An 11,959-nucleotide genomic window follows, 5' to 3' on the forward strand; every position below is an offset into this window, starting at 1 on the left:
AACTATTAATTTTTCATTGTAATTTACATTAAATATTAACTTTAATATTTTAAATTTTATTAATTTTATGAAAAAATTATTATAAAATTATATGAGAAAAATCTAATAAAATGAAAAAATGTGAGAGAATTGAAAAAAATGAGATACAAAAGAGAAAATAAGAAAAGAAATAAAATAGAAGAAAATAATGATAAAAATGAAGAGAATATAAGGAAAAAGAGAAAAATTAAAGAAAATGAGAAAAAGGAAGAAAAAGAAAAGAAAAAAGAAAAGAAAATGAGAGAAAAATGAAGAAAAAATAAAGATATAGAAAAAACTAAAAGAAAAAAGTTAGAGTATATATATGAGAGAAAAGAAAGCAAATAAATGAATAATGAAAGAAAAAGGAAGAGAAAATGATAGAAAGTGGAAGAAAAAATGGAAGTAAATGAAAGAAAATAGAAAAAAATGAAAATAAAATATGAGAGAAAATAAGAAAATGAAAAAAAATCAAGGATAAAAGGAAGATTAATAATGAAAGAAAATTGAAGGAAATGGAAGAAAATGAAAGAAAATGGAAAAAAATAGAGTTAATAACAAGAAGAAGAAAATAAAATAAGAGAAAAATAAAGAAATGAGTAGAGAAGAGGAGAAAGAAAATGAATGAAATGAATGGAGATAAAATGTGTGGGTGTATAAATACGCGAATTAGTAATGGATTGAATCTGTTACTAAATTTAAAAGAAAAATGTGGGCGAATTAAAATAAAAAGACGATATTATTCTACAAATTTTAATAATAAATTTCTTAATCCGTTACTAATTTTTAAAAAGAAAAATATGAAATTTTAAAATAAAAGTGCGGTATTTTATTCCCTAAAATTTAATAACAGAGTATGAAATTCGTTACTAGTTTTCGAATTAATAACAGATTATATCCATTACTAATTTAAAAAGAAAATATAAGATTTAAAAAAATAAAAAGTCAATTTTTAGTTAAAAAATGATAATAAATTAAATCCATTGATTCTGTTTCATTATTAAGTCCGTTACTATTTTATTTTTAATTTATTTATTTATTTAGTAACGAATTTAGTAATAAATTTATTAACGGATTGAAATTTATTACTGAATTTTAGCTAATTTAGTAATGGATTTTAAAATTAATTATTAAATTTATAAATAATTTTATTAAATAATAAATTTAGTAATAAATTTATTAATATATTACCAAATAATAAAAATTACTAATGAAATATAAAATTTATTATTAATTCATTACGAATTTATAACAAATTTAAATCTATTACTAATATGTATTATTATTTCGATAGATTTTTATAGTGATTTTTAAAGTAGTAATATTAATTAAATAAATATTACAACAATGTATGAATAAGTTAAGATCCATGTGTTCTTTTATTTTCTTTATTTATTATTGACCATTCAGTATGTAAATCCTATGCAAGAATGCTAAAGGCAAAGAAACGAGTTAAGTATGTTTCTAAAGCATATGTGCGGTTACTTTCTTAGATCTCGAAAATATATATTGCGCAAATAATTTAAGAACGAAACAATGTGTTAAAGTGAAAGCTAAGCACTTCATTCAAGTGTAGTTAAATGGCTAGCTATATATTAAGAGTATTCTGCCTTTTAATTTCCATACCTAACCATGCATGCATGTAAGCTGGTAAAAAACAAATAAATAGCATTGCGGGAAGTGATTACAGCAGAGGTCACATGCAGATGATTGTGCAATGTCCGCGTATTGCGAATTCCAATGGCCAAAATTTTTTATCACTTTAATATTTTTTTCTCCTATTGCTTTGTCTTCTTGGAAGTCAAAGGCCGAGAAGCACGTAATAGAGTATTGTAATGGGCAAGGCAATCAACATTCCGAAGATAACCCTGTGAAAATATGAAAATGACAATAAAAAAAAAAAAGGAAAGTTATCTTACTAGCAAATAATAAACTAAAAATTTAATTAATCATAAAAAAATCTCCAACATTTACTTTAATATATTATTATTATTTCTGCTATTTAAAATTAATACTTCTTTAAAAAATTTGTTAATAAATCAAGAATACAAATAATTAATTATGAACTAATTAACTACTAGCTAGTTATTCTTTTCTATAAAAAAAATTATTTATTTATTTAATTACTGAAAATTATGTTTGATTCTTAAAGTTTAAAAGTTGATTTAGTTGTATTAAAAAAAAGAGTATTTAGTTGTAATTTAATTTTAAATAAAAAAATACACTATTACTTATTTTTTTTATCATAATATATCAATTAAAAGTATTAATTTTCAACCAATGGAGATAGAAAATTTAAAGGGTTTTTGTAATCAACCCTTGGCCAAAAAAGAAAAAAGAAAAAGGTGTCTTAGCTAGTTTCTTAGTTTCTTTAACGAAGGTAAACAAATTAATAACTTACGCAGTGCTAAGTATGTCAGCGTGGACATTGTATTCCTTGGCAAATACAAATGGAACAATCCCTTGGGGAAGAGCCGCCTGCCAGTAAATGTAACCAGAATATCGATATGGAAGGATATATAAGAGAATGAAATGGGCCATCATAAAAAATAAAAAGAAAACAAAATTGTAGTTAAAAGGTCCTGTAAGTTAATTAAGTTCATTTGATTACATCGATCAATTAATAAAAACAGCATTTCTTTTTTCAAATTGGGTTTTTACCTGAACAATCGCCACATGTAGAAGAGGGCCACGAAGACCAATAGCAATAGAGGTTGCAGCAATTACAGCTGGACCAGTCAGAAACCTTACAGCCATAGCAAAAGTCGCTACAGATTTTCCACAAGCTATAATTTTTGGTTGCAAAGCCATGAATAAACCTGCTTAATATATCATAAAGTATTATTAACTATGGAAAAATTTTATTGAAAAGGAACCAAAAATAAAAGAAACAAATGGTATGCAAGCCTTCGAAAAATACCTAGACTGAACATGGCCATTCCCAAACCAGCATCTGATAATATTGATATGGACCCTCTTACAATTGACGGCATTTGGATGTTCCATCTGCACGCGACAAATTTCATCCAATTTAATTTGAAGGAATATATTGTCAATTCAGAGGCATGCTAGCTAGGTTCATATATGGTGTGTTAAAAATTACCTGAAAGATATGAGAGACCACACTACGCCCAAAAGGCTTGAATATGTGTTAGGGTTTCTTATCAGCTTCCTCCAAACCATGATTAGTATGAGTCTAGTCATGACACTTGCAGGAGGCATCTGGTGCTTTCTTGATCCATCGCATTCCATTTCCATCTTCTTTTGACAATTGAAGGGGGAACCAGTTACTGCAAACTTTTGTCCATCCTCTATGTCGATCTCTTTTTCTCCATTCATTTTGCCAGCGGGACTCATATTTTCAATCAATTCATGCATGGCTGGATATCGAATTTACAAAGAGAAGTATATATATATATATATATATATATGTATTCTTCATCAGAACTAGTTATTAGGAAATTATCCAAATGAAATGTGGTTGCGGATGGGATTTGGCTCACCTTTTGAAGCAGCACTAGTCTCATGCTGAAGACCGACTTTAGAAGAGTCTATGGCCCCAAAGTCAGAGGAGGCAGCTCTATGAACTGCATGTCTCAGATTCCCTTCAGAAACTGGTGAGGCACTCGAGCTCCAGACGAACATGTGAAGCTCCTTGTTAGGCATCGCGCCACTTTCCTTCTTTCTAGGACAACCACTAGTAGATCCTGCAAACATTGGATTAGGAGGCGGATAACCATTAAACAACTCCCCACTCATGCTTCTCCCACCTCTTTTCTTCCCGATTTTCAATGTTTCCTCATCAAAATTTGAAGTTCTAGGCGTGACTCCTTTAGAAGATTGCAGAGAGTAAACATCACCAATAGCTCCCTGGAAACTATTGGTGTACCCGTGCTTGGGACTTGCGGCTTTGCTAGCAAACATCGCATAAAAATCTGTCTGGTTAAAACTTGAAGCCCTTGGTGTTGGTTCTCGAGAAGATTGTACTGAATAGATCTCTACACCCGTGAGATTCGAAGCTCTTGGGGTCATGGATGTTATTGAGTTTAGTCCATGTGACTTGTTAAAGGAAGACACCATTGACGAGGCGCTAGATCTTCTAACAACCACATGAAGCTTACCATCATCCCCTATCTCAGCATCTGCTTGTAATGGTTCCCGACCATTTAGCGAAACGACATCAGAATCAACTTTGAAGGAGGTAATGGAACCGGCTGTCTCAGGAAATTGGTCGGAGATGAGTAACTTGGCTCCTCTATATTCGAACATGAAGAGCATTAAAGTATACCAAATTACACTCTGCAAGACCACGATTTGAACCATAAGACTCCCCGAAAAATCTCCATACATGGCTTTCAAAAGAGGGATGCCCATGACCAGAGTGTTGGGGAGGGTAGAGAGAGAGAAGAGAGTGATCATCCACTCAAGGTTACCTCGTTTGCTAAAAGCTTGCCAAAGAAAGAGAGCCGTAAGAATGACTACTTTCTGGAGAGAATCGGCAGCAATGAAGCGATAGTTCATGGCGTAAGGGTCGTTGGAAGAGATGAAATGGAAAGAGAGTAAAGGAACCGCAAAGACTGCCACAAAACGATTAATACCGGAGCATTGATCGGGCGTGAAGATTTTCCACCATCGGACTGAGCCATAGGCTAGTATCATAGCAACATATAGAGGAACAATCGCTGCGAGAACATCGTAAATATCCTTGCCTGTAATCATGGCTCAGGACGACGAAGAAGAAGAAGGAGAGGAAGAATTGTGAGTGCGCAGGGGGAGAGAGAGAGAGAGAGAGGAGGTTGTGGGTGGCTTTCTTGTATCTCCACTAGAAAAGGAAAGGCATGGATATGAAGAAAGCAGCCGTGGCAGTTAATTTGTTCCTCCGGTCAATAGATTCGATGTTATTTTAATCTTTTGGAAGTAAACAATGAGCGTTTTTGCCCCCGTCTCTTTTAAATCTAATTTGTTGGATTACTCTTTACTATAGCCAAATACGGTTTGATGCAGACATGAAGAAGACAGCGACGAATAAAGAAATACATACAGCGTAGAACTTGTCTCGAAGGGAATGGGATTCTCTGCTATACAAGAAAGGTAACATGTGGAAGATTCATTACCAAAAGAATAAACAATATTAGATTACGAATTAATCATATTTATTGCATATAAACCTTACTATTCGCCACTCTAATCGTTCATGCACATGAGTTAGACAATTAGCAGTGATCCGTTGCAGCAGCAAGGATATTTCCTATATATAAAGATAATACAGCCTTCACACCAAGGGTATCATACAGTAATACCGGTGCACATGGAGTTAAATGAATTAATAAAAAGAATATATTCTTAATTTACTATTAAATCAAATAAATAATCCAGTTATTTTATTGTATCTGAGTTTTGGCTTAATAGTTAATATATCTATTTGTCAGTGGATGAAATTCACAAAATTGATCAGTTCCCCCTTTTTTTTTATTTTAAGTCTCATTATTTATTTGTATTTTCTATATTTCACTATTTGATGATATTTTAATTTATCTAATAATAGGAATTAAGTGCGCTTTACTTTTTAAAAAATAATGTTATAATAGAATCTAAATTCTGATAAAAAAGTGGAAAAATAAAATTTTAACAGCAAAATAAAATAAAATAAAATAAAATAATGTGAATGTTGAGAGTTCCGAAACCCTTCTCTCTCGCTTTTACGATGGCTTAAAAATAAAATACAACCCAGATCCAAAATACAAGATAATCGAGGAAAGAGATTTTCCCTGAATGAGTCCATTTTCCAAGGTTATTATTTTTACTCTATTCGTGCCACTAAAATAGATATATTTCTATTTTAATCTGCTTCTAAATATAACACAAATTTTTATTTAATTTTAAATATATCGATTAATTAATATTTAATACATTATAAAAAATTATTATTCAGTAACAAAAAAATTTATTATTAAAAAAAAGTTAATATTCAAGTCATTAACGATTTTTTCAAGAACACTCACTTTTACTACACAAAATTTAATCATATTAACTCAATGATAAATATAATCAACTATTATACTTTAATTATTTGAATGGGACTCTATACTATGTAAACGCAGTAAAAAAATAAAAAAATAAAATTTTCCACCAATCGGTTTAGAGTTTAGATTTTAGGGTTTAAAGTTTAGGGTTTAGGGACCTTTAAATAAAAAAAAAAGAATAATATTGCAAAGAAAATAAATAACTTTTATTTTATTTGTAGTAAAAACATGAGATCGTTCATTTTGTTTAGATTATCACAAACCTGAAAGTATCCAAATGTTTTGTCTCTAATAATATTCATACATAATTGCAATAGAAAAATCTTAACACAGTTTCAAGACTTTGAGAAGATGAGATGTTTTGAGTGCTAACTCTTTGCCTTTTCTACAAATTCTGCAGGCTCTCAAAAGGTTTCTATCAGGAGGCACAGACTCACATAAGATATCTTTTTATATTAAAAGGCTAGAGTTTCAGTATAATAGTATTTATTTATTTTTTTAACTAATTAAATAAATAAATTACAATTATGGTCCATAATTTTAATAAATAGACCATATAAATTTTAGACAATTTTAACTAAATTTCTACTTAATTAATTAGATCAAAATTAATATAATTCTTTCAAATTACAATTTTATTCCAATGTCAATTTATATGCAATCAAGTCCTACCTTATTTAACTTCTCGTTTTATTTTCTCGTATAATTTTTTGTGTATGACCTATTAATTTTCAAATATGTTTGCAATAAATATAATTAACTAATTAATTAATTTGAAGGTCATGCATGGTTTGTTAGTGTGGTTAATATCCATTTATCACAAATGTCAAGATTTAATATTTAACGCATAGAATGTGTTTGCAATGTTAAATCATATTAAATCTCATCTATTAGCCATTGACCGATCGAATGAAATTTTAAATCTCATTTGCCAATTTCATTCCACCTTACACAAAGATTTCATGATTAATTCTAGCAGAGAACAAATGGGACATTTCCTAATATCACCTAGGGTGATGACTCTTTTCTCAATCATATAAACACCTTCATACAGTTCTTAATATATCCAATTTATCATCATTTGTTACTCATGAACCAAATAACGTGTAAAATAAATCAAAAAAATAAAAGTCTCTATATAAGATTATTTATTGATTTCAAGTCCAAGTATCACTTATACAATCGTCACTTGAGTAATACATAAACACAGATTATTTTCCATTTAGATTTCTCAAACGAGTTAATTCAATGCACTTATTTATAAAATAAGCACCTATATATTAGTTCTAGATACCTCATATATCTCAACCTATGAGATCAGTTGCTTCCTTTAAAAGAAAAAAATATAATATGTACCAGTATCAACAGTTCTAATTATTTTCCAATCATGATAAGAACATTTACCATGAACATTTGGAGATATTACTTAAATACAATAGGAATTTCACAATTATAATCACATTATAATTTCTTTTGCAAAATAATATAGTCTGATGGATTTTATCTTTACTCGATGTTCAATTAAATCAACACTAAAGATAGATAGTAGCCTTTCTATAATGTATTTAAATACTTAAAATATATGAAAAATAATATTTTGCTACAACCAACAGATTGACTGTAGGGCATATTACTAATACTATCAAACATGGGCTATGAGAATAAAAGTTCATCTCGTGGCATATAATCTTTGAGATGCAGTTGAAGAGTACTATGAAGTTCTTGATCTTCCTACAAATCCAACAATGAATCAAATAAACCAATGTGATGAATGAGTGAAGAATATGCAGGTATTAAACCTTATCAGAGAATTTGAAATGGAAAAAAGAATTCTGAAGTGATAAAATAAATCACTGACATGTTCATCCTTGTTAACAAAGTGAGACTGCTAGGTAAGGATTTTCTTGGTCAGAGAATTATTAAAAAAATACTTGTCACAATTCTTGAGATGTATGAAACTACTATCTCTTCTCTAGGAATTGCTATTTTTTTTTTCAAGCATTTCTTTGGTAGATTAATTAATGCCTTACAAGCTTAAGAGCAAAGAAGACGCATGACAAAAAAAAAATGTTCAATGAGCTTTGCAAGTGCAGATAAAGTATAATGGTGGAAGGAGAAATAAAAATAAAAATAACAAGAATGGAGATTATCTATCTCGTGTATATATTGCAGAAAGATTAATCATCTACAATACAAATATTGGTAGAGATATATGCAAAATATAGCAAATGTAGTCAAATGGATCATTTCACAATTGTATGTAGACCACCACAATAAGTCAAGGTTGTTGTGGATCGACATCTTGAGGATGTAAAAGAGCTATTTTAAAATTTACAGTTCCTAAGTCAAGAAGAAGTGTTAAATAATTTACTTAGTAAATTGTAAATCTAATTATTATGGTTGATATAATAAATCAAATAATTAAAATTTAAACTATTTTATTAAGATTTTATGTTAAGATTTAGATTTTTTATGATTTTTTTGAATTTTTAGTTATATTTTAAATATATAAATAGCAGTACTATTAATAAAATTTCAATAGACTATTTAGTCTCGTTCATATCTCTTATTTCCCTCTCCTCCCAAAAATCAACAAAAGAAAGGTGTTTAACACCCTCTCAAGTTGACTTACTTTAGAATGAGTCTAGTTATGTTTTCTAAAGCCTATCTTAGCCCCTCTAGTTGTGTTTTTGATAATATGCACAATCATGCAACTTTAATATTACAAAATACTTAGATATTGAGTTTGACTTCGTTTAAAACAGGTTGATTCGTTTAAATTTTGTTATCTTTGTAGGATTGGAGAATAACAAGAGAAAAATTCAATTTGGAATCCACATTCTGAGATCAAAGGTGGCCACAATCAAATTCATAGAAGGATAAGGAACAGTCATATTTGAACTCTGATTTTCAGACAAGCTGTGTTACGGACTATGTTATGGGCATAAACATACTTGACGAAAACAGATAACTCACATCTGCCAAAATGTACTCGATTTTGATTTTTTATTTTAGCTACTTATATTTAGGACTCTTAGCACTATAAAAAGGGGGCATTCTGATGTATCTGATATCTCATCTCATCTTTCATCTCCCATTCTTAGCCATGAATATCTATGGCTAAATTTCTTCTTTTCAGTTAAAAAATAATTAAAGTTCTAGTTCAATTGGTTGTAAGATTTATGTGATTCTATTATTTTCTCAATTATTCTTGGTATTTATATTATTCATGTGTTTATTGCTTAGTATCATTCTGTGGGTTGTTGCATTAAGGCGTCATTGCTCAATTGATAGAATGGTATATTGCTATTCAAGTTAATTAAATCTGTAATTATTTAATTAAACTGAGATAAGTAGTGAATTAGGTTATGTAAGGCCTTCCTAAGGAATAATATAATCTAACTTAAATGAACTGAGCGTCTTGCGTTTGTTAGTTAGAATCAGGTCCTTTTTATTCTTAATGAAATAATTTGATTAAATTCTAGGAGCGTTTCTTACGGTTGTCCAAAAGTTAGAGCTAGTTAACGAGTATCTCTTAACTAGTTTAAAATTAAGAAAGGATTGGAGACCTAAAGCGTCTTCGATATCTGTAATCGGTTTATCAATAATTACATTGAGATTATTTTGTATCTGTGATCAACCCACAAAAATTGAAACTAAAATTATTCCTTTAATTGAATGTGTCTCATCTTGATTCTCTCTCTTAAATTTAAATTGTTTCTTCTTTTAAATTGATTTTATTTATTCCTCTACATTCAAAACCTCCCCCATTTTATTTTATTTTATTTTATTTCAATTCATTCAATATAATTAATTTATTTACCAGTCTCTGTGGTATCTACCCTACTTACCATTATCACAAGTTTTATTTTAAAACATGAATTTATTTTTTGTGGTTTCCACGCCCATCAAATTTTGGCACCGTTGTCGGAAATTGGTTCTAAATTTTTTTATTAATTCTTTTTAAATGACACGTGCTAATCTTGCAGATAGACTCGAGTTCAACCTAGAAATTGAGAAAACCGTAAGAAAACTGAGAAAAGAGGCTAAATAGTGAAACAAAGACCTCTCATCATCCAGCATTGAGGAACCACTTCCTATTGAAGCACAAGTTACTGCAGTTGAAGAGGAGATCGCAGTTGAAGAACAGGTTGTTGTCGATGAACGGGTCGTGGACACAAAGGAAACAGCATCTAACCCGGACGATACCTCTGGTGAATTTGACGTGGAAGAGAAAATGGCTGAAGAACAAGCAATACAGGATGTTGACAATGTGGATAACCCTCAACCCCTTTGCATCTTCTATCCTGCACTAAATGCACCACTTGAGCTAAAGTTAGGATTAATTCATCTCCTCCCCATCTTTAAAGAAGTTGAAAGGGAAGATCCTCATAGACATTTGAAAGAGTTCCATGTGGTATGCTTCAGCATGTGATAGAACATATTCTCTAAAACATGCTTGCCACCTCATGCCTTGCACATTCAAAATTCAAATTGCAAAGGAGGCTCCACCTTCCTTATTAGTGCATGGGCGGCAAGGAGAGTGTGAAGGCAAGTCTTGGGCACCTTGGGCAGCCTCTTGAAGACACTTGGACAGTAAGCAAACACCAAAAGACCCACTCCTTGCAATTGAAGACAAGCCACACGCCTCCCCCTTTCACACATGTGCATGGGCGGCAAGGTAAAGTGCAAGCAAAGACCAAGGGCATTTTAGGCAGCCTCCTAAAGATGCATGGACAGAAAAGAAACCCTAGGACAGCATCTTAAGAGCCATATAAATCCATCCTTAAGGGCTGCCGAAGACAGAGAGGACCTCTTCACCATTCAGCCAAGCAAGGAAGGCGCACCAAGGCTTCTCCTCCCAATTCGGTTCCCCTTCTCCATCTTCTCTTCTTGTTTTTTATTTTTGTTTCAGCCATGAGTGGCTGAAACCTTTAATTCTAGTTGAAGATTGGTTGAAACTAAGGTTGTTTTATGGATTGCGAGATCTGAACATAAACTATTTGTCTTTGGTTTATTCAATATTCATACAATTTGGTGCTTGAATCTATTATTACTTTGTTGTTTTGATCAAATTGGCCACTTGATTCTTGATTGCAAGGTAATTAATTGTTAGTTTGGATAATTTTTAGTCCGTAATTACTGGAATTATTCAAACATAAGAACACTTGGTATAACAACTAAGGAATTGTATGATCTAGCAACATTTGATGCGTTTGAATAGCTAGGATTGGATCTCTCTATTTCTTCATGCAATTGACAATAGTTTTGATGCCTAAAGCCCAAGGACGTTCCTTGGCAATTTGTTAATTAGTAATTAATTAGAGGACATTCCCTAATTGATTTAATCTTAAGGAGAGACATGGTGGTGAGAAGCGTTTTCCATCTCCATAACTAATCTATTGAATCAATCAAGAGAACATAAGTTTCAATGATCAATCCAAACAACCAAAGTGGATCCATCTCTTCAACTAGACCTTTCTCATATTGATTTCTCTTTTATTTTAATTACTTGCTCATTTAATTTCTTTCAGTAGTTTGCTAATCAAATCAATCTCAAAACCCCCCCCTTTTTACTTTTATTGCACTTTACTTTTGTTCAGCTTTCAGTTACTTGCTTTCAGCTTCTTATTCAGTTAATTCTCTTGGTCTTGTTGAGAAAAATAGATAAGTTTTCAATTCTCTGTGGATTCGATCCTTTACCACTATCTACAGTTGTAAGATTGTTGATAACCGGAAATGTTATTTTTGACCAGCTTCAACAATCGCGAGTCAAAAATTGGCGCCGTTGCCGGGGAATTGTTCTAACTTGTTTATTTTTCTTTCATGACCAGATCTGAACGTAGCAACACTCTACCTTACGATTCGAAAATTGAACACATCATCAGGAGACTAGGAAAGCAAGCCACTGCACCTGA

The 11,959-nt window shown here is 30.9% G+C and overlaps 1 protein-coding gene across 1 annotated transcript; it reads right to left on the reverse strand.

Moving 5' to 3' along the window:
* Positions 1-1,558: 1,558 nt before the first annotated feature.
* On the reverse strand, positions 1,559-4,906 carry LOC110617141 (auxin efflux carrier component 2). Its single transcript, XM_021759754.2, has 6 exons — positions 3,522-4,906; positions 3,122-3,398; positions 2,939-3,024; positions 2,680-2,837; positions 2,420-2,496; positions 1,559-1,886 (listed from the first exon to the last, which is right to left on the reverse strand). Exons 1-6 carry the CDS (start codon positions 4,735-4,737, stop codon positions 1,820-1,822), a joined length of 1,881 nt encoding a protein of 626 aa, XP_021615446.1. The 5' UTR covers positions 4,738-4,906; the 3' UTR covers positions 1,559-1,819.
* Between the last annotated feature and the right edge of the window lie 7,053 nt (positions 4,907-11,959).

This window comes from Manihot esculenta, chromosome 6 (assembly GCF_001659605.2).
Source record: "Manihot esculenta cultivar AM560-2 chromosome 6, M.esculenta_v8, whole genome shotgun sequence".
NCBI classification, from domain to species: Eukaryota; Viridiplantae; Streptophyta; class Magnoliopsida; order Malpighiales; family Euphorbiaceae; genus Manihot; species Manihot esculenta.